General features: G+C 47.3%; 2 protein-coding genes across 5 annotated transcripts in view; one reads left to right on the forward strand and one right to left on the reverse strand.

Annotated features, from left to right (window-relative positions):
• Positions 1-528: 528 nt before the first annotated feature.
• Positions 529-9,327, reverse strand: ACTR1B (actin related protein 1B). Of its 2 annotated transcripts, XM_059134665.1 has the most exons (11): positions 9,084-9,327; positions 6,994-7,058; positions 5,662-5,737; positions 4,490-4,615; positions 4,020-4,144; positions 3,572-3,788; positions 3,341-3,433; positions 3,075-3,249; positions 2,015-2,076; positions 1,732-1,772; positions 529-1,564 (listed from the first exon to the last, which is right to left on the reverse strand). In XM_059134665.1, exons 1-11 carry the CDS (start codon positions 9,129-9,131, stop codon positions 1,462-1,464), a joined length of 1,131 nt encoding a protein of 376 aa, XP_058990648.1. In that variant the 5' UTR covers positions 9,132-9,327; the 3' UTR covers positions 529-1,461. The 2 variants fall into 2 exon arrangements, with proteins under 2 accessions (XP_058990648.1, XP_058990649.1); XM_059134666.1 differs by lacking the exon at positions 5,662-5,737.
• A 166-nt stretch (positions 9,328-9,493) lies between these two features.
• C9H2orf92 (chromosome 9 C2orf92 homolog) overlaps positions 9,494-23,137 on the forward strand; it is a 41,315-nt gene continuing 27,671 nt past the window's right edge. Inside the window, exons 1-6 of one of the 3 annotated variants that reach the window (XM_059134667.1) lie at positions 9,494-10,230; positions 11,113-11,225; positions 17,283-17,347; positions 19,538-19,669; positions 22,663-22,810; positions 22,925-22,987. In XM_059134667.1, the coding sequence (XP_058990650.1) occupies positions 17,315-17,347; positions 19,538-19,669; positions 22,663-22,810; positions 22,925-22,987 (376 nt within the window). In that variant the 5' untranslated portion in view covers positions 9,494-10,230; positions 11,113-11,225; positions 17,283-17,314. The remainder of the gene's footprint in view (positions 10,231-11,112; positions 11,226-17,282; positions 17,348-19,537; positions 19,670-22,662; positions 22,811-22,924; positions 22,988-23,137) is intronic. The other 2 variants (XM_059134669.1, XM_059134668.1) reach the window with 2 other exon arrangements.

A 23,137-nucleotide genomic window follows, 5' to 3' on the forward strand; every position in this document is an offset into this window, starting at 1 on the left:
CAAACTCATGCCTGTCTGTACCTTCCCACCCCCTGCCACTTAGTTTCTTCCTTCTGAGCTTATTAGCTCATCAACACAGCCTTCTCACCTCCCCCAGCAGTCCCCTTCCAGCTGGCTCAGCCCTGAGCCCTTGTCACTGTTGGGTCTGTCAGCCTCGGCCATGTTTGAGCAGGCCAGCAGAGCTGCCCAAACAGAATGGGTAGGTGCAGATGCCCCAAGCCCCAGCTGCCTGCCATAAGGTCCTATACAGGAGTAAGGCCAAATTAAGACAGGCTTGTTCTCTGTTCCTTCTTGTGGATTACAGCAAGTGCATAATGAGGCTGGGGAATTCTACCACCACGTTGAGAGCCCAACCTCCTGAGGCCTCCTGTGCCACGTTGCCCCGCCAACCCCTCAAACCCTCAGGCTTCTGAGCTAGAGCCAGTGCCATGCTGCCTTCTTGCTGGTCCTTTTCTCCAAGTCCTCAGGGACAGATGAGTAAAAAAACAACACAAAGAACCACAAGAAAACAGAGTCACACACTACGGCTTGTCCATAATTATTACTATATGATTTATAAAAGTTTTCAGGCAACTGTGTTAAATTATTGTACATATCTGGGAGAGGGAAGTGGGGGTCCTGGCCACAAGGTTAGTGAAAACTTTCATGGGAGAGGTGGGAAAAGGAAATGTGCCCCCCTTATTCCCTCTAGGTCTGACTCCAGATTAAGTGGCTTCCTCTCAACAAATGAAGACTGTTAACCCTTCCCATCCAGGGCACTAAGGTAAAGGAGAGGGAGCAGTGTCAATGAAGTGCTTTAAAGGGAGACCACAATGAATTGCGGCTGCCCGGACCCCATGATCCTCTGCTCTGGCTCCAAAGGGTCATCCTGGGCCAGACCCTTGGCTGGGGATGGAAGACTGCCCAGTCCTCAGTCCACACCAAGGCATCCCCCCGGGAAGACAGGAGGATTGAATGTGATAGGCTAAGGAATGCCTAGGTGTGGCACAGGAAGCAGTGATGCACCAGTGGGGAGCTGCTGACTACCCCCCCACCCCCTGCCTCAAGCCTAGTGACGCAGGCATCCAGGCACTCTGGCTCTGGGAGGGATCCTGTCAAAGGAAACGGGGATGTTGGGTATCTGGCCTTGGGAGTCTGGGGAAGCAGCCCCAAGGGTCAGAACAAGACCTTTCCATGGGAGATCCCTGGAACAATCCAAAGCTAGGCTCCTCAATTCCTAAATTCCAGCTCATGACTCCATCCATGCAGCTAAATGTTACTGTGTCTGTGTGAGCTTGCACGCGCGCACACGCATGCACGTCTGCAGGGGAGGGCCGCAGGGAAGCATGGCTACCCCACCTGCCCAGGGTTCAGGGCATGCAGGGGACCCTAGGCCTGAGATACGAGCTCCGACCAGCAAGGGTTAAGGGCTCTGATTCCTCTTTCCTCCCACTCTCCTAACACGCTACACCTCTTTGGGCACTAGAAGGTTTTACGATGAATAGCACGGGAGCCATCTTCTTCATACTCCTTTTTGGATACCCACATCTTCTTAAAAGTATCAAGCGAGGCCAAGATGGAGCCACTGTGAGAAGGGAGGGATAGACTCTTGTGGATCCCAGGGCTGGGCCATCGACCCTTTCTGGGCACTCAGAGCTCCATCTCCTTTATCTGGGAGGGAAACCCACCCACTGCCACCTGGCCTGTGCCAATGGTGTCCTCCCAAAGCCCTCCCCGTGAGCCCTGCCTCACCCAATCCACGTGGAGTACAGCCGTTCCTGTGGGGCCGAGATCTAGAGGGAAAAAGCAGGAGCATAACTGCCCATCCTCACACGGCAGCCCCTACCCCAGCCTTTAGAGCCTTCCCCTCAGGGCCCAAGGCCAGGCAGCAAGTGCATCAGTGGGGAGCAGTGGGAGCAGCCAAACACGGAGGAAGCAGCTGAGCTGAGCTGTCTGGAGGTGGCATGTTCCCTTTCCTCCCCCAGTCAAGGTTACCCAGCACCTGCATGCCCTATGGGGCTCCCTGTAAACTCACCTTGATTTTGACATCCTTTGGGGCAAGCTTCTTCACTTCACTTAGCAGTCGGTCACCGAAGCCTGTGAACACAAGGCTGGCTGAGCCCAGGGCCCACATCTGAACTCCCTTATACTAGCACCCCTATCTCCACCCACTGGTACCCCTAGCTGCTGCCACTTTTAGTAGTGCTGCTGCTTCTTTTAGTAGTTCTTTCCAGGATCAAGGATGGCGGCAAGCCATCCCAAGGGCAGGAAAGAGCCAGCATGATGCCTGAGATGGGCCCAGCTTCCTCAGAGAGGCAGCAGGAGAGGGAACCCTGAGTCACACAGCTTGGTCTGGCCTCTGCACTCTTACATCCAAAGCAAAATCAAAGGTAAATGACAAATCAGGGGAAAACATCTACCATTTCTGCCCACTGCAGAGGCTAAGATCACATGCAGTGTTGGGAGGGCGCTGATGGACTCGCACTGACCTACCAGCTAACAAGAACCTGTGTCTACCCTCTGACTCAGCAAGTCTCTTGGGATTTCCCCTTTAGGGATATTCCTATTACGTGAGGTTACTGGATGCAGCACCTCTGGGGTTAGAGGTGGCTGCAGGGATCTCACAGGCCATTGGCAAGTCAAAGGGGAAATGGCATATCCATTCAGAAATGCCACGTGGCCGTCTGAAGGAGCTCACATGAATAGGGAAAGATCTTCCAGATATGGGGCTCCAAGAAACATACATGGTGTGCTGCTTGGGGAGCATGTTATGATGGGCATAAAAGTGGGAGCAAGGGGCAATGCACATCTGTTTATACCCACACAGCTGAGGGCTGTGTAACTGCCGGAGAGGGAGCAGGAGCGGGGCGACCGAGACAGCGGGAAAAGGGAGATGTCGTCTCACACATTTTAGATCTTATGTGAATGCAGCACCTACTTGAAAGTCAGTAAAACTTAACTTTAAATCTTTCTCTTAAAAAACACCAAATGCCGAGTACTAAAAAAGCCAATAGAAAATGGGCCACATGCCAAGCTCCAGGGAGTGGGGTGCCATCTAAGTGCTGTCTTGAGCACCACCTCCCAAATGGTGGTACCTTTGAAAAGCGTGGAGCCACCTGACAGCACGATGTTGGCGAAAAGCGTTCGGCGAAGGTCCATGTCGGACTTGTGGATGGCGAAGGCCAGCACCTCGTGGAGCCCCTCACTCTCATCACCTATCAGGTCTGGCTGGAATAGCAGCTCGGGGGCCCGGAAGCGCGCTGGCCCCACCTTTGGAACACAAGATTGAGGGGGACAGACCTCTTCTTCCTCTAGATGCCAGCATCACCTCCGCCACCCAGTGCCAGGCCCGGCAACTTACGTCGAGCATGCTGCCGTCTGGCAAGGTGTACTGCACCTTCTCTGTCTCTAGAGCCTCGTCCTTCTGCGGGTTGATGGATAGGTAGCAGGCTCGCTGCAGAGGGCAGGGCCACAACACTCAGAAAGCTGCAACTGGGAAACCTATGCCCGCCCGGGGCTCAACCTTGCGCCTTGGGGCCACCACTGCCCATCGCCCCACCCAGCCTGCCTCCATAACCTCCTGCCCTGTCACCTCTTTGATGGTCCGGACAACCTCGAACTCGGCTGAGGTGTGAAAGTCAACTCCTTCCTTGCGCAGCAGGAGCCGGAGATAGCGGGAGACATCACGGCCGGCAATGTCTACCCGCATGATGGAATGAGGCATGGCAAAGCCCTCGTAGATGGGGACAGCATGAGTGACCCCATCTCCTGAGTCTAAAACCACTCCCGTCGTGCGTCCTGTTGCATACCTGTCACCAAGTCAGCATCCCTTCACCTCAGCCAATGAGGCATGGGGACCTCCTCACCCCTGGAAGGGACCCTGGACATTTGCTTTATCAGGTCTCAAAAAGAAACCTGAGGAATTCCTGAAAGGAACAGTTACCGGGGGGCTGTTTCTATGGGCTACTCTGACAAAAGCAGGAGGATAGCCAGAAGGAGGACGGGGACTCAGGGGACTCTAGGGCTTAGGGAGTACTCACAGGCTGAGCACCGCCTGCATGGAGATAAACAGGGCTGGCACGTTGAAGGTTTCGAAGAACACCTCTGCTGCCTTCTCCCGGTTCTTACTTGGGTTGAGTGGAGCCTCCGTTAGGAGCACAGGATGCTATAAGATGGCAAAGTTTAGGCACATGACCTAGGCCCTAAAAGAATCCTCACTGGCCAAAATGCCTGCTGCAAGCACAGGTAGCCGCGGCCTGCTCTCATTCCCAAGGGTAGCATCCCACTGTCTGCCAGCAGTTCCTCCTCCCAAGACCCAGCTTTCTCTGGAAAACTCTACTTGGCAGCCACCGACTGTGTGGACCCCCCCCCCCCCCCCCAACACCATGAAAAGGCAGCAGGCCCTAATTTAAAATGCAGAGGAAGCGTGACAGCATAAGCAGGAAGGGCTGAGCAAGGAGAGGGCAGAACAGGGAACTGGGAGGCCGGCAGGTGGGGCTGGCTGGCACACCTCCTCAGAGAAAGTCTGCAGCTGATCTTTGGAGTAGACGTACTGCCAGATGCGCTCCATGTCGTTCCAGTCCCGCACCATGCCGTGCTCCATGGGGTAGCGGATGGCCAGCAGCCCTCGGTGCTCCTGCAGGGGAAGGGGGGAAGGTCAGCAGGAGCGCCCAGCCCCTCTCCTCCAACTGCTTTCTGCCATCCTGGAAGCCGCCCTTCATCTGCCCTGAACAGAACCACCACTGCTTCCTGGGTGTCCCCATGGCTGGTGGCAGGTCCTGAACTCAGGACAGGCCTCTTTTGTCCAGCAGCAGCTTCTTAGGCCCTCAGAACCTAGTCAGCTTCAACTGGCAAGAGACAGAAAGGGTGGTGACATGCTCCCTCCTATTGTAATCCTCCCCAGCTGTGCTTCCGGGGCTTCTCTACTCGCTGCCAACACGTTCTCCCCTCTTCTTTCTTCAGGCTCCCCAGTTTCCTTCCCCACCATTCTATGATGCTGCTACGGCACCAGGAGCTGCCCTGTGGCCCATTCCATGCTGTTCTCTCCTGTGGTCACCTGTCACTCACTGCTCCTTCCAGCTCTTCAACCATTACTCACGTGTCCTGCACAGACCTGCCCTTCTGTGTCCTCCCAGAGCATGCCCCCTTTCACCAAACACCACCTGACCTCTCTCACCCAGAGCCATGGCTCCTGCTGACTCCATCTCTGGAAAGGCCTGCATCTCTGTTCCCCTGGCTCACCCCCTCTCCCCGAACTGCGTACCCCCGGTGCTGCTTGCTGCTGCCCTCTACATCTTCACTTGGGGGCCCCCTCTGGCCCTGCAGCATAGACAAGTCACCCCACCTGGAGTGTAAGAGGTGGGGTGACTCATTTCCACGACACTCATTTCTATCAGTCATCAAGGCTGAGGGAGCCAGACTCTTAAGTCCCTTTTTAATCAACTCTTTCCTCTGTAGCTGCCTCTACAAGACAGGGCGTGAAGTAGTGTGTTCCTCTAACAGGAATCATCATGCCATCTCAGAGTACTTCTGAGCTGGAGCCTTGAGAGTCCAGTAAGACACCTGGCAGATGGCCCCAGAAAACAGAGATTCCCTCTTGGGAGGAACAGCTCTGACCACGAGCCCACATTCCCGGGACTATGAAGCCCCAAGCCCAGGCAAAGCAGGCTCCACAGGTGTTACCTCTGCTTTTGGTCCAATGAAGAGGTCCCCCTCCAGGGCTCCAGCCATCACTCGCATGTGCTTAGGACGCCCGACACTGCAAGGACCGGTCAAGTCAGCAAGGTGGGTGGGGGCGTGGGTGAGCCCACGTCCAGGAAAACCAAAGTCTAACTCCTATGGTCAAAATGGAATCTACTCCAAAGCATCTGGCCACGCAGCAAAGGCCAGAACCCAGGCCTAGGGATATGGGCCCACAGAGCAGGCCTTGGCAGGATGGCAAGCTCTGGATCAGAGGAAAAGGTATCCTTTCTGTTCCCCGCCCTCCATCCCAGAGAGGGCTGAGAGCTCTGGAATCTTGGCCCTCCATGGTCCAGCCCTGGCATAGGGTCAGCTTCTGTAGCCACAATGACTCAGCCCACACTTAAGATTTCAGGAGGGCGGGGCTGCTGGCACTGTCTGCGGAGCAAGGTCCCAGGAAGTCAGGTCATGGCTCCCTTGTGCACCCTTCTCTCATTCACTTGATCCTGCCCCTTCCCACTCCCAGGGCTTTCAGGATACAGATTCAGTTCTTGGAAGACTGGACAAGCTACCATTCTAAAATCTGACCTGAGTTCCCTGCACATCAGTAGGAACTTTTAATTGTACCTAAGTGGAGTTCAGAAAAGAAAGCTGAAGCCCTATTGTGCGCCTGGTGCTCCAAGCTGGCCCTGTCCCCATATCAGGCATGGAGTTCTTGGTATAGCCAGCCACTCTGGGGCCCTCCCAATGCCCCTGCTTAGGCCAATCCCTCTAAAGCCTCCAGGATTTGAGAAGAGGCACCACCTAGGGAAAACTTCCTGATGGGCTACAGTAGCCGAAGGAGCACTCTGTGCTTCCGACTCCACCTTAGCCCTGCTGTCACTGGTTCCATTCAGGGAACACTCCCCTTGACCAAAAAAAAAACCATTAGTTTCTAGAGCTGGAAAATAAATAAGCCCTGAAAGAAACATTTCCTGGGAGGAAGGGATGGCTGTGCATTAACGCCCCACTCTTTCTCCCCTGAGTTTCGGTTTTTCTCCCAGAGATGTCTCCCTTCCATTCTTGGTGCTGCTAAACCTGTTCCCAAGAGAATGCTGGTGGCTTCTCCTTCCTGCCTGGCTCAAGGAGGGACCAGAATCAGACTTCAAAGAGGAGGAAGCCCAGGGCACTTGTCTTGTCCTTCCAGAGCCAGTAACAGCATTAGCCTCACAAATCTGGTGTTTACCCCTATAGGTTGGGGGCAAGAGTTGGCCTCCAACAGAGCTGTGACACAGAGCCAATGTTCTTCCAGGAATCCAATAAAAAGATTAGGGCTGCTGCCTGAGCAACACTTACTAGTTTGGGAAACAGTATTTGGGAATCTGGTCTCCTGCAAAGCCAGCCTTGATCACCCCCGAACCCTGCAAGGAAAAACAATGTTTAGCTCCCGACATATACCTCCAGATGAAGGCAGTGCCCAGCAGTAGAGGCAGCCCAGGGAGGAAGGCTGAGATCCTGCCAAGAGGGTAAGATCATTTATAAGTACACCAGTAATTCACAACCAGGGGGTGATTTTGCACCCCTCCTCCCAAATGTGACAATGTCTGGAGACTGTGGAGGGGACAGCAGAGGTAGAGGGCTTGTAGCATTGAGAGGGTAGATGCCAGGGATGCTACTAAATATCCTACAATACACAGGCCAGCCCCTCACACCAGGAATTACCTAGCTCAAAATGTCAATATGGTGCAGACTGAAAAACCATGACGTACATCCTTCTCTGCACACTCTAGGGTCAGCTCCAGGCAGGAGGAACCCATAGCAGCACAAGCTGCTTCCAAAGTCAGCTAGAGGCAACTCCAGGCATGGTTTTTTTCCCAATATCTCCTGGCCACCCCCACCCCAGCAGACATGGACCACATACAGGACCCACCCAGGAAGATCACTGTGTATATAGCACCAGCAGACACCTCTCTTCTAGTGGTGTCTCCAAAGACTACTGGTAAAGAACTTGGTCCTGCCACTGCTCCAGCATGGAAACTGGACTTGGGATCTTAAAGGTAACCTGGCATCTAGAAACCTCCCACTAATGAAGGAATCAGCCTTCCAACCTCACTTCCCACAGATCACTGTCAAACCTTTTGGGTCTGCAGAGCAGAGAGAAATATCCTCACGTTAGAGAGGAGGGGCTAGAAGCCCACAGGGACCAGGCAGGTTGTCCTCTGTACTCCTAAAAGTTGTTGGTTAGACTAAATGAATTATCTGCTGACCAAGGAAGTGTCATAGTTCTAGGCTACAGCGTGTTGGAGTGGACCCCCGAGCCCAGATCTAGCCTTCTTATTAAACATCCCCTGCTGTGATTCAAGGAGCCCACATGCATACTCCAAAACACACAAACAAAAACAAACAAACAAACAAAACGCCATTCAGGATTACATGGGGGTCATGTGGGAGGAGACACATCCCAGAAAGAGGAGTAAGGCATAATCAAAAACTCCAAGGCACACACAGCTCAGGCAGATACCCGGCGAGGGGCAGATCTATAGATCTGCTCTTCATTTTCCATTCATGGACAGGAAAGTTCAGAAGTCAAAATCCTCAGAGGGCAGCTGAAAACATGCTGTGCCAGTGCTGAAGGACACCACCACAAGGAACCCCAGCAACTTTTTCTCTGAAGCTTCCAAACCTTTATCCCAAACTGCTTTGGGTCCTGGGAAGAGTAGTCCTGAACTCTCCCCACAGTCCTGCTAGCTGTGGAATTTCTACTTGGCATGGGCAAGGAGTAATTAAAGAGATGGTTAAAGTAGCCAAGGGGCCAACCAGGTGATGATGGATATGTGGTTGGCAGAACTTAACCTATACATACAATATACATATTTTCCAGTCAAAGAGCACAGTAGGGACTGCCCACTCTGGAGATCCTGCTAAGAGCTGCAGTCTCTTGGTAAGTGGTCTTGTAGAGGTCACCAAGCCAACTCTCTCTGTAAGATCAGGCCAGCAAAGGGGCAAATACTGTCTGTCCTCTATTAGGAGGAAGGGCAGCCAGAACCCAAGTAGGAGCTAAAGGGTCTGGCGCTGAAACCTAACAAGTGACCGCCCCCCCAACCAAGAAGGGTCCAGAGTGGGTCCTCAGGCCTGACACACGGGGGCATGGCTGGGCCGTTGGGCTGTCATTCGAGCACTCCCGATGCTGATCAAGTGCCGCCAGACTTATGGGTCCCCTGCGTCTCCAGCACCTCCCCGCCGGGCCCGAGGAACTCCGCTGCACTGGAGGGGCTGGCTCCAGGACCCGGGCTACAAAGCCAACTGAGCAGGAGAGCCCCTGGCGGACGTGGAGGGCGGGCAGTGCACGGAGGACTAGTCGAGACCGGCTAGGATCCCCTCCCGGCGCCACCGCGTGCGCCCCCGAGGGCAGGGCGCCCGTCCTCCCCCCAACTGCCGGGCCTCACGTTGTCGATGACCACGGGCTGGTTGACGATAATGTCGTAGGACTCCATGGCCGGGCCCGGCCGGCCCTGCCCAGCGGGGGGCTGCAGGAGGAACCCGCCGGCGTGCAGACCAGTACCGCGGTCGCTCTAGACACCACGGCGCGTCCCTCCCATCCCGCTAGCGCAGCCTACGCCAGCCCCGCGGGGCTTGCTGGAGGGCGCTCCCCCCATCCCGGCCAATCACCATTCCCACTTGCGCGGATTGACGGCGGGCGCCCGGGGCCCGCTGCGGGCCAAGGGGCGGGGCCTCCGGGTGCTGACCAGCCAATTGCGGCCTCCCGGAAGTACTGCAAGGGCGCTTTCAAGATAGGCTGCGCGGTGTTGAGGGGTTTTTGGCAGGGAGATGACGTCATGGCTCGGCCCTTAAAGGGGACCCGGGCAGAATCAAGGAGGTGTCTGAGAGTCACTTGCCCAGGAAAAACTTCGTTCCTGAGTGGCAGCACCTGCGACCACGCTACTTCGTGAGCGCGTAGGCCCCGAGGAGGCAGGATCTGGATATTTTACCCAGAGCGTTTCTTAACTGAGCACGGGGAGAATCCTTTTCCGTGGAAAAATTTCAGTTCTGTGGTAACTTGGTAGCTGGTGTTAGTGGAACACCTGCTATGTGTTTGCGGAGCCCTTCTACCTGTTTTACATAGATTATATGAAATCCTTGCACTAACCGTTAGGTAGCTGTATTCTTATTACCATTTTGCAGATGTGGGGACCGAGGGGCCTCACAACTCTGGAACTAGCCCGGGGGGTCTCCAGCCCGCAATAGCTGGGGTCAGCTTGCTGGCAGCCTCCCGCCCCGCCGGGGTCTGCTGCCTCAGCGGTGCAAGGGATCGGGTCCCAAATTCATTTGCCAAACTGAGCCATAGTTAATTTGCTTCTCCTTAGAACTTTCCCCACTAAACTGTGAAATTAAATTGGGTGAAAGTGAAGCATATTGTACAGAAAAGTGCAGAAATCACATTTCAGTGAATTATTACAATGTGGGCACCCTTGTATAACCGTTACTGAGTTTAAGAACAGAGCATGACCAGCACCCCAGAAGCTACCCGCTTCCCTCAGTTGCTGCCCGGCTCCTCTTCGGAGGTGACTCCTTTCCTGAATTGTACCACCAAAGGTTAGTTTTGCATATTTAGGAACTTTATGCAAATGGGATAATAACTATGCACTCATAAAATGGGCCAGTGTGCAAACATTAAAAATAATGAAGTTTTATGTAATTTCATATGAAACACATCAGGACACAGGGCTAAGTCAAAGCAAAGAAAGCCAGACTCAGTGCCCAGAATGTTACATGTGTGAGTCTGCAAAGAGTATATGAGGCAAGTTCAGGGCTCCTATGGGAAAGGGACCACTGGTAAATGTGGGTGAATGAAGGGAGAATTCTTTTTCTTTACAATATATATATTTTTTGGTATCGAATTGTGGTTTTTAAATAAATATTTTAAAGATAATAGACTTTATTGCCCAGCAATTACAACTTCTCAAACATGTACTTTTCTACATAATTTATTGTGAGGTGATCAATGTTAAATAAAATACTAATCTTCTTTTCTTTTCTTTTCTTTTTTTTGAAGATTTTATTTATTTATTTGACAGAGAGAGATCACAAGTAGGCAGAGAGGCAGGCAGAGAGAGGAGGAAGCAGGCTCCCTGCTGAGCAGAGAGCCTGATGCCGCGCTGGGTCCCAGGACTCTGGGATCACGACTTTAGCTGAAGGCAGAGGCCTTAACCCACTGAGCCACCCAGGCGCCCCAAAATACTAATTTTCATCATGTGTTTCAATTCATGGATTCTTGACCAATTCTTCATTTTTCCTTCCAACTGCATGCCTCTAGGGAATGAATTTTGACCAGGATAGTTTGGGACTTGGATATTCATCTGCAGCTACCTATATGCTCCTTACATGCAGTTGTGCTCCCAGTGGTTTTATCACAGCCATCCTGTGAGCAGTTTCTGGAAAACATCAGGATGACCTTCATTCATCTTCACCTCATAGGCTCTGTTGCACCTGGAGGAGCCCAGTGACAGGCCAGCAGATGCTGCTGCCCAGCCCACTTGGCCGACAGTGCCCCATGCACCCTCATCCTTTGGTGGCCTTGTGGAAAAGCGGTATTAAATTGTTTTTAACTTGTTCAGGTATATAATATTTTTGTTGTGGGAGAATACACACAATGTAAAAGTTTCAGTCTTAACCATCTTTAAGTTGAGTGGTACTAAATACACTCATAATGTTGTGCAACCACTACCATCATCCATCTCCAGAACTCTTTTTATCTTGTAAAACTGCAACTTTGTACTTATTAAACAGTAACTCCCATTTCCTCTCCCCTCAGGCCAGGGCAACCATTGTTCTACTTTGTTTCTATGCATTTGGATACCTAGTGGAAGTGGAATCATGTAATACTTACCCTTTTGTGACTAGCTTATTTATGGGGCATGTCCTCAGTATTCATCCATGTTGTAGCATGTGACAGGATTTCCTTTCTTTTTAAGGCTGAATAACATTCTATTGTATGAATATACCACATTTTGCTTATTCATTCATCTTTTGATGGACCTTGGGTTGCTTCCCCATCTTAGCTACTGGGAATAACACTGCTATGAACACGGGTGTGTAAATGCCTCTTTAAAACTCTGCTTTCAATTCGTTGGCACATATAGCCACATGTGGGCTTGCTAGATCATATGGTAATTCTATTTTTACTTTTTTGAGGAACAACCATGCTGTTTTCCATAGCAGCTGCACCATTTTATATTCCTAACAATAGCCCAAGAGGGTTCTAGTTTCTCCACAGTTTCATCAGCACTTGTTATTTTCTGGTTTTGTTTTTGTTTTTGTTTTTAGCAGCCAACATGATGGGTTTAAGGTGGGATCTCATCATCGTTTTGATTTGCGTTGCTGTAATGATTTGTGATGTTGAGCATTTTTTCATGTGCTTATTGGCCATTTATATATCTTCTTTGGAGCAATGTCAATTCAAATCTTTTGTCAACTTCTGAATCAATTATTTGTTGTTGAGTTTTAGGAGCTCTCTATGCATTCTGGATATTAATCCTTTATCAGATATTCGCAAATATTTCCCCTCATTCTGCCTTTTTACTCTGTTAATCGTGTAGTCTGATGCACAAATTCTTTGCATTTTCAGGAAGCCCAATTTGTCTATCTTTGTTGTTGTTGCCTTTGTCTTTGGTTTCATAGCTGAGAAATCATCACCAAATCCAATGTCCTGAAGCTTTTGTCCTGTTTCATTTTTTAAAAAAATTAAAAAAGATTATTTATTTATTTATAAGAGAGGGAGAGAGAGAGAATGAGCGTGAGTGCTCATTTGCACATGAGCCGGGGGAGGGGGAGAGGGAAAGGCAGTCTCCCTGTTGAGGAGAGCCCACCAAGGGCTGGATCCCAGGACCCTGAGATCATGACCTGAGCTGAAGTCAGATGCTTAACTGACTGAGCCACCCAGTCACTTTTCCCTGTTTTATTTTAAGGATTTTATAGTTTTAGTTCTTAATATTTAAGTCTTTTTACCCATTTTGAGTTTTTTGTATGTTGTGTTGGGTAACAGTCCAGCTTCATTCTTTTGCATGTGGATATTCAGTTTCCCCAGCACCACTTGTTGAAAAGACTGTCCTTTTCGCATTGAATGGTTTTGGTACTCTGGTCAAAAATCATTTGACCATATATGTGAAGGCTTATTTCTGGGCTCTCTATTCTAGTCTGCTAGTCTGTAGCCTTTAAGATATATTGCTTTTTAAATGAAGTAAGAAAACTGAAGTGAAAAAGTATCTGCATGACAAACAGCCAAGCATTTATGAAAGAAGTGCTTGGGTTCTGCTTGCAAAGAAACTCCATGAACCTGGGGCAACAGTGCTGAGGGAGGAGTGCCTGAAAGGGGCCCCCAAAATACATGTTAGCTATACAGCGAACCCAGCTACAGGGGCAGGATTGTCAATTATTCCCTGAGATAACCACGAAGAGGAAAAGCTCAGAAACCTTACTTTGGACAAGGAAAGAAACAAAAAGAAAGAAACACAGGGAGGGGCAGGAGAGAGTCATAAGGTGAGAGAATCCCCCAAACCCGCAAGGCCAGCCATTCCCTCCTTGCTTCTTCTGGCTGCTCTCAGCATCTCCCCCATTTCTTACCCGAATGTCTCTCTAGCACTTAGAGTCCTTTGATCTTCTCCATGTCAGTATTTTCCTCATACCGACATTACTAATAAGGTAGCCAATGCAGGTCAGTTCTCAGTACACATGGAGGAACCATCAGATAGGTCTTTGGGGACTTCCTGAGAGATAGAGAGAATGGAATGTTCTATGCCTCATGTCACCTCCTCATCCTTTCTACTACAGGCACCCATCTGAGGCCACTAATGATTAGAGAAAAATTAGTGATCAAACAAAACTATTAAGGAAACACTGTCAACTAAATTAACTCTGAAAATTGGATGAGTTCTTGCTGTAGCCTGAGTACTTCCCTTGAGTGTTGGATTTCCTTTTAAGGTTTTATCTTATTATTACCTTGGGAACCTAGGGTGGAAGTTTGGGGTGAACTGAAGAGTCAGATGCCTGGGTGTAATTGGCCATCTTCAAATCAGAACCTTATCATTTTGTTTCATTTTTGTATATCTCACAGGTGAAAGCATAGGGTCACCTTGTTATACATTGTATTTTCTTATGCTCTGTGAAAACACAAATGACATATAGTAAACTGCAAACTGCATGTATATAAAGAGGGCAGTTTTGTGAGTTTTGATGCATATGAACACACCATGAAACCGTTTTCCCAATCAGGATAATGAAGATATCCATTGCCCTGCAGTTCATCATGCACCTTGGTAATCCCTTCCTTTCCTCCCATTTCCACCCCTTTATCCTTGGACAAGCAGTAGCCAGAACTTCCTGTACTATAGATTTATTGTCATTTTCTGGAATTTTCTATTGTATATGATTACACAGGCATAATACAGTATTTATATATTTAAATATGTAGAATGAATTGTAATATAGTGACATGTTAAGTTGTATGGAAATGGACTACATAAGTGGGCTTAATCTGTATGTATTTCTTTTGTTGTCTAACTTCTTTCACTCAGCGTATGTATTTTGAGATTGTTTCATGTTACTGCATGCAATGTGTTTGTTACTTTTAAGTGTTTAGTAATTTTAATTATTTATTTAATTTAATTTTAATCTTAATTTATTTATTTGACAGAGAGCCAGAGAGCAGAAGCAGGGGGAGCTATAGGCAGAGGGAGAGGGAGAAGCAGACTTCCTGCTGAGCAAGGATACCGATGTGGGTCTGGATTCCCTGGGATCATGACCTGAGCCAAAGGCAGACATTTAACTGACTGAGCCACCCAAGTGCCCCTATTTTATTTTTTTAAGATTTTATTATTATTATTTTTTGACACAGAGGGAGAGAGAGCGAGAGAGCAAAAGGAGGGGGAGTGGCAGGCAGAGGGAGAGGGAGAAGCGAGAAGCAGGCTTCCTAGAGCAGGGATCCTGATTAGGGGCTTGATCCCAGGACTCTGGAATCATGAACTGAGCTGAAGGCAGATGCTTAACTGACTGAGCCACCCAGGTATCCCCTGAGCATCTATTCATGTACTCACTTGTCATCCATACGTCTTTTTCAGTAAAGTGTCTTCAACTCTCAATCCCATTTTTAAATTGGTTGTCTATTTATTATTATTATTTTTAAAAAGAGTTTATTTATTTGAGAGAGCACCAGAGAGCTCAAGTGGAGGGGAGAGGCAGAGGCAGGCTCCCTTGGAGCAGGGAGCCCAATGTGGGACTCCATCCCAGGATCCCAGGGTAATGACCTGAGCTGAAGGCAGGGGAGGGGCAGAGGGAGAGAGAGAATATTAAAATGGCTCCACACCCAGGCTGGAGCCCCATGTAGGGCTCTATGTCACCACCCTGAGATCATGACCTAAGCTGCAGTGAAGAATCTGAGGCTTAACCAACTGAGCCACCCAGGTGACCCTCCTCTTTCTTTTCTAATTCATATGCCTTTCATTTCTTTTTATTGCCTTATTGAATGAGTGGGCCTTTAGAACACTGTTGAATGAAAGTGGTGAGAATGATATTTTTGCACTGATTCTGAGATTAGGGAGACAGCATTTTGCTATGATATATGTTACTTGAGATTTTTTATAGATGTCTTTTATCAAACTGAGAAAAGTTCCCTTTATTATTTTTTAAAAAAGATTTTATTTATTTATTTGACAGAGAGATTGATCATAAGTAGGCAGAGAGGCGGCAGAAAGAGAGGGGGGAAGCAGGCCCCCTGCTGAGCAGAGTGCCTTCTAGAAGTGGGGCTCAATCCCAGGACCCTGAGATTATGCCCTATGGCGGAGGCAAAGGCCCAACCCACTGAGCCACCCAGGAGCCCCAGAGAAAGTTCCCTTTATTTTACAGCAATGAGAGTTTTATCCTAAATGGATGTTTTTTGACTTTTGTCAAGTGCTTTTTCTGCATCTAATGTGTTGATCATATGATTTTTCTATTAATGTGATGAATTACAGTTATCTATTTTTGAATGTTCAAGCAAACTTGCATTCCTGGGATAAAACACACTTAGTTGTGGTATGTCACCGTTTGAAAAACACTGTTGGATTCAATTTGCTAAAATTTTGTTAAGAATTCTTACATCAGGCGCCTGGGCGGCTCAGTGGGTTAAAGCCTCTGCCTTCGGCTTGGGTCATGATCCCAGGGTCCTGGGACCCAGCCCCACCTCGGGCTCTCTGCTTGGCAGGGAGCCTGCTTCCTCCCCTCTCTCTCTCTGCCTGCCTCTCTGCTGACTTGCAATCTCTATCAAATAAATAAAGAAAATCTTAAAAAAAAAAAAGAATTCTTACATCTTCTGGGTGACTGGGTGACTCTGTCAGTTAAGCATCTGCTTTTGGCTCAGGTCATGATCCTAGGGTTCTGGGATCGAGCCCCACGTTGGGCTCCCTGCTCAGTGGGAATCTCTCTCAAATAAGTAAATAAATCTTTAGAAAAAAGGTTCTTGCATCTTTTATGAAAGATATGGGCCTGTAGTTTTCTTTTATTATAATATCTTTGTCTGGTTTGGTATCAGGATAATGCTGGTCTCACAGAATGAATTAAGAAGTATTTCCTCAGTTTCAACTTTCCAGAAGTTTGTATAGAGTTGATGGTATTTATGCCTTAAATATTGGTAGAGTTAACCAGTGAAGCCATCGACTTTGAGTTTTCTTTGTGGGAAAGTTTCTATCCACAAATTCAGTTTCTGTAATATAGAGCTTTTTCTTTTCTAGAAAGAAAAGCAATTTCTTTTTTGTAGAGCTATTTAGGTTATTTATTTTTTCTCTTTTTAAAAAAATATTTTATTTATTTATTTGACAAAAAGAGACACAGAGAGAGAGGGAACACAAGGAGAGGGAGTGGGAAAGGGAGAAGCAGGCAGCCCTATAAGGGGCTTGATCCCAGGGCCCTGGGATCATGACCTGAGCTTAATGACTGAGCCACCCAGGTGCCCCTATTTATTTTTCTTGAGCAAGTTCTGTTTGTATCTTTCAAGGACTCTGTGCATTTTATCTAACTTGTAGAATCTATTGGCAAAATGTTGTTCATAATATAATGTCATTTTCCTTTAACATCTGTAGTATCTGTAGTGATGTCTACTCTCTCATTCCTGATATTGGTTGGTAATTGTTGTCTTCTGTCTTTTCCCCCTCATCTGTCTGGCAAGAGGTTTATCTATTTTATTGATTTTCTCAAAGAACCAGCTTTTGGTTTCATTGTTTTTTTTTTCAGTGGTTTTTGAATTATTAAAAGAAAAATAGGGCACCTGGTGGCTCAATCAGTTAAGTTCCTGCCTTCAGCTCAGATCATGATCTCAGAGTCCTGGGATTGAGCCCCACATTGGGTTCCCTGCTCAGCAAGGAGTCGGTTATCGTTTCCCTCTCCCTCTGCTCCTCCACCCTGTTCATGCTCTCTTTCTCTCCTAAATAAATGAATAAAAAAATCTTTAAAAAAGGTAACAATAACAACAATAAACAAAGAAGAATGTGTGACAGAGACATATGTGGTCTGTGGAGCCCCAAATATTTTGTATTTGGCTTTTTATAGAAAAAGTTTATTGACTCCTCCTCTAGACCTGGATGACTGCATAATTATAGATGTTTTCCCTTCATGCCTAGATACTCAACAAATCCACCTGGAACTAAGATAAATGAGGCAGAAAAAGTCTAATGATCACTTAAAGGTAAGTGCTCTAGTATGTACTTAGGTTGCAAAGCAGCCTGAATTCTGTTCCTCTGGTGATGTGAAACAATGCAAGGGAAGGGAAGGTGTAAATGGGAAAGGAGGTGGTGAAGATTCCTGGAATAGGGCTCGCTGGGATTCAACATAAAATTCACCCTTTTATTTATTTTTTTTAAAGATTTTTATTTATTTATTTGACAGACAGAGATCACAAGAAGGCAGAGAGGCAGGCAGAGAGAGAGAGGAGGAAGCAGGCTCCCTGCTGAGCAGAGAGCTTGATTTGGGGCTCAATCCCAGGACCCCAGGATCATGACCTGAGCCGAAGGCAGAGGCTTTAACCCATTGAGCCACTCAGGCGTCCCTTGTGAAGATATTTTAGAGAAGTAATTTTTATGGGGCTGCCATTACCTAATGTTATGGATTGAATTGTATCCCCTTTCCTAAATTTATGTTGATATCCTTGCCCATGGTACCTAAGAATGTGGCTTTATTTGGGCTATCTTTACAGAGGCAATCAAGTTAGAATGAAGTTATCAGCGTGGGTCCTAAGCCCATATGACTTGTATCATTATAAGAAGAGGAAATTTGGACACGTATACATGTGGAGGAAAGAGAATGTGAGGATGGAGGGTGAAGACAACTATTCACAAGCCAAGAGGAGAGGCCTCAGTAAGGACCAATGCTGCTGACACCTTGATCTTGGACTTCTAGCTTCCAGAAGTATGAAACAATAGATGTCTATTATTTAAGTGCTCCTTCCCTCATTTTGTGGTGCTTTTTTTTTTTTTTAATTTTATTTATTTATTTTACACAGAGAGATCACAAATAGACAGAGAGGCAGGCAGAGAGAGAGAGGGAAGCAGGCTCCCTGCTGAGCAGAGAGCCTGATGTGGAACTCTATCCCAGGACCCTGGGATCATGACCTGAGCTGAAGGCAGCAGCTTAACCCACTGAGCCACCCAGGCACCCTGTGGTGCTTTTTTTATGGCAGTCCCCACAAAGTAATGCCTGAGTCACTCAGAATTCTGTTGTTTAACTTTTTGTGTAACTTTTTGTCCCCTAAAGACCTCTTTAGTCCCAGACTGCATATAGTGCATGAGCTTAAAGGCTAAAGGTCAGGGATGGCTACATAATTTGTGGGATCCAGTGTAAGATAAAAATGCAAGAAAAAAATGTACAGTTAAAGGTGCTAAAATATAAAGACTTTTTCTTTAAAAATAGTTTAATATCGGGACACCTGGGTGGCTCAGTCAGTTAAGTGTCTGCCTTCAGCTCAGGTTATGATCCCAAGGTCCAGGGATCGAGTCTTGGATCAAATCTTGCATTGGGCTCCCTGCTCATCAGGCAGCCTACTTCTCTTTCTGCCCACTGTTTCCCTGCTTGTGCTCTCTCTCTGACAAATGAATAAACAAAATTTTTTTTAAAAGTTTAATATTTATAAAACATAGTAGGGGAAACAGTGATACACATGTGACAACATCAACTTATACTTCTGTTTGTATTTTCAGAGTTATAATCATATACATATATATTTTAGATTTTATTTATTTATTTGAGAGAGGGAGTGAGAGAGAGAGTGAGCGCGCACACGAGTGGGGGATGGGGAGAAGGAAAAGCAGACTCCCTGCAGAGCAGGGAGCCTGATGCGGGACTCCATCTCAGGACCCTGGGATCATGACATGAGCCACAGACAGTTAACTGACTGAGTCACCCAGGTGCCCTAGAGTTAGAATCATACATAATATATATGTAATACAATAAATAACAATACTTTCCTAATGTGCTATCTTGATTTAGCATGAATTTTTCTGGCTACACTAGCTGATCTATGTTTGTGTGTGTATGCGTATGTGTGCTTTTAAAGTAATCTCCACATTCGGCATGGGGCTCAAACTCACAACCCCAAGATCAAGAGTCACATGCTCCAATGACTGAGCCAGCCAGGTGGCCCTCACTTAAGCTGATGAAGTTGATTTTTCTGTCATGTACAACTTAAGAGTCCTGGTTAATATCCTCCTATCTTTAGGCTACAGTGCACACAGGATGGAGGAAGGCACTTCAGAGCCAAAGGAAGTGGGTGGAAAGCCTGTTTCCTTCGGGCGGCCAGTGGCTCCTGTCCTCAGACACCAGGCCCTCCCCCAATCCCCTGTAGAACTGCCCCCCCACCTTGCTTCTTGGTGTGACTTCACAGACCTCCTGGTTCCGCAGTATCCTGGAGCTCGAGGCAATTATGGCTGAAGGATTTCAGGAGATACACGGACTATGGCAAAGAAGAGAGGAGCAGAGACACTCTTCTTTGTTCTCTTCCTGGACTATTGGCAAGGTACAGAGCTCTGCCCTCTCAAAGGTCCGCTCACAAGTGTAGTATGGCAGATACCCAAGTAAGAGACTCAGTGTGAACCTAATTAGGCAGGGATAGTGTCCTCCTCCAGGTGGAATGGTGAACACAGGATTTCTCTCCACCTCTACCTTCCTTACCTCCTGAATTTACCATAGGACTTCTTGCTCAGAAGCAGGTAACTTTAACATTTTTCCTGACTGAAGCTTTCTCAAAAGACCTCTGTGGGAGGGTAGCCCATAGGCACCAAGCTTTTTGTTATAAAAATTTTCAAAAATATACAAAAGTAGAAAGATTTGTATGAACCTCTATGCACTAATTAGGCAAATCTTGTTTCATCTATCCCCTCATATAAACACACACACACACACACACAAACGCACACACACATTTTAAAAATAGCTTTATTGATATATAATTCACATAACATAAAATTCACCCTTTTATTTATTTCTTAAAAGATTTTTATTTATTTATTTAACAGACAGAGATCGCAAGTAGGCAGAGAGGCAGGCAGAAAGAGATTGGAGGAAACAGGCTCCCTGGCGAGCAGAGTACCCTATGTCGGGCTCGATTCCAGGACCCTGGGATCATGACCTGAGCTGAAGGCAGAGGCCTTAACCCACTGAGCCACCCAGGTGCCCCAAAAGTTTACCCTTTTAAATAAATAATTCAGTGCTTTTTAGTATATTCACAGAATTGTGAATCACCATTGCTTAATTTAATTTAATTTATTTTTTAAAAGATTTTATTTAGGGGCGCCTGGGTGGCTTAGTGGGTTAAAGCCTCTGCCTTCAGCTTGGGTCATGATCCCGGGGTCCTGAAATTGAGCCCTGCATCAGGCTCTCTGCTCAGTGGGGAGCCTGCTTCCCTTCTTCTCTCTCTGCCTGCCCCTCTGTCTACTTGTGATCTCTGTCAAATAAATAAATAAAATCTTTAAAAAAATGAATTTATTTATTTATTTGCCAGAAAGAGAGAGAGAGAGAGAGAGAGAAAGAGTGAGCACAAGCAGGGAGAGCAGCAGGCAGAGGGAGAAGCAGACTCTACGCTGAGCAAGGAGCCCAACATGGTGCTTGATCCCAGGACACTGGGATCATGACCTGAGCCGAAGGCAGACGCTCAGCTGACTGAGCCACCCAGGCATCCCGACACTGCTTAATTTTAGAACATTTTCATCACTCCAGAAGTACTGTCACTCTCACCAGCTTTCATGCCCCATTCCTTCTTTCCCACAGCCCCTAGCAACCACTCACGTATTGACTGCTCTATAGAGTTGTCTCCTCTGGATATTTTGTATATGGAATCACACAGCATGTGATCTTCTGTGACTGGCTTCTTTTGTGTAATAGGTTTCATGGTTCAGTCACACTGTAGCCTGTGTCAGTATTTCAATTCTTTCTGTGGCCCGACAATATTCCCTTGCATGCCTATGCCACAGTTGGGTAATTTCCACTTTTTAGCTATCTGAATAATGCTGTTGTGAATATTTTAGGAACATAGATTTTTCAAGTGAATACTTGATTTTTCAAGTGAATACTTGATTTACATCCTCTATTTTAGGATTTTACTGCGTTTGGAACTATTTTTGATATTTACTAAACTAATTGGCTGATAGCATTCTGGCAAATTCTCTTGGTATAAAGATACTAGGCCTGTGGAGCAAAGCAAAAAGGACAGGAGGTACATCATACAAATTGTCCATCGGGGGTGACATCAGGAAAAGGGGGGAATGTGACTACTCTTTATCAGGGCACTTTAAAAACCAAAGGGTTTTTGGGAACAAACGTTGGGCTTTCTTCCACTGCCACTGTATTGGTTCTTTTTTTTTTTTTTTTTTTTTTAAAGATTTTATTTATTTGACAGGCAGAGATCACAAGTAGGCAGAGAGGCAGGCAGAGAGAGGTGTGTGTGTGGGGGGAGCAGGCTCTCCGCTGAGCAGAGAGCCCAATGCAGGGCTTGATCCCAGGACCCTGGGACTATGATAGAAGCTTTAAGCCACAAGCCACCCAGGCAGGCACCCCCCCCCCCCGCCCATATTGATTCTTAATGATTCATTAATGTCTCAGCAAAAGAGATCTTTTTATTTCTTTCGTTTACCAAAGAGCCATCAGACCTGGAAGCAATGTCTATGTACTATTGCCAGTTTTTGTGTAGAGCTGAAAGCCTCTATGAGCACACATTACCAATGGCTATGCAGATTTTCTGCCAGGAAACCAGGTGAGAATCAGCATTGCCACTGGTTGTAAGAAGTTCAAATTCTTCCAGATACTTTATGAATGCTGGGGCACTCAGTGGGTGGGTGCTATGGCCCTAACAACACTTCATTAGGGGATAGGTGTCTCTTCCTTGGTGGTTTTCTTAATCCCCTGGGGCTGCAGAAAGGACTGGGCTTGACCTGTCACAACATCCATAAAGAGAAAGCCTGAAAATATAGTTAAAAATATGAGTTGCTACAGTTTTTTTTTTTTTTAGCATAGTTAATCCATATCCTTGATGTGGCCACCTGAGTGTCGGCAGTCTTGAAATCAGTCCATGGCATCCTAGGGGAGACTGTTGACCCAGTACTCTTCCATTTATACCTTCCTTTGTTTATTCATCAGTGACAACATCAGGAATTCCTTGTGCTTATCAAACAGGTCAGGTAGGGGTGGCCTGAGGTCCTCTGAATCCCCTCCAAACATAGACCCTTGTGTGGATTAGTGCAGCATACTCAGCAGTGTTGTTCCCTGTCCTCCCAAACAAGAAGGCATCTCATTTCCAAGATGGTCAAAGTCATGGCTTGTTGGCATAATTTCCTATGGAGGGGAAAGTGTTGAGGTGTCCATCTGTGTTTGCTCCCCTCCAAAACTGAGCACCGAGCACAGCCATGCTTGGATCCAGTGTTTCTTCTTGCTGGTCATTGTAGTTCCTAACACCGGTGTGTGATAAGGGAAGAGCACGTTTCTGTCCACAGATGACATCAGCAAATTTCATCTCAGCCCCTCCTCACAGGTATCTTATGGTTGGCGCCTTTCCTACCAGTCTCAGATGGGAAAACCAAGTCCCTCAGAACTTCACTGCCCGAGATCATAAGACACTCAGAGGGTGGACTAGAAACCAAGTTCGGTGCTCTTCCTCCTAGAGCAGGTAAAGTGTGTGATGCTTCTCTGGAAACACCATGTAAAAAAGTAGAGATTTAAAAAGATTTCATGTCGGTCCAATGAATGATTTAATCACAGCTAAGGTTTATTTTCTCCACAGGTTCAAATACTGAAATTTCATCAAGTTCAAAAAATACGGATGAAGGTTTGGCTAAAATATTTGGTAAGTACCTCCCTAGTGTGAAGCTACCCTACTGTTTGAAAGAGTCTCACCCTTCTCGAGGGTCATCTCTCAGCTAACCCTATGTTTTGATGGGAGGGAAAGTGCTGGCATTGATGCTGCAGCAAATTCTTTAAAGAGTCAGAGTCCCAG

The sequence above is a fragment of the Mustela lutreola genome, chromosome 9 (assembly GCF_030435805.1).
Source record: "Mustela lutreola isolate mMusLut2 chromosome 9, mMusLut2.pri, whole genome shotgun sequence".
NCBI classification, from domain to species: Eukaryota; Metazoa; Chordata; class Mammalia; order Carnivora; family Mustelidae; genus Mustela; species Mustela lutreola.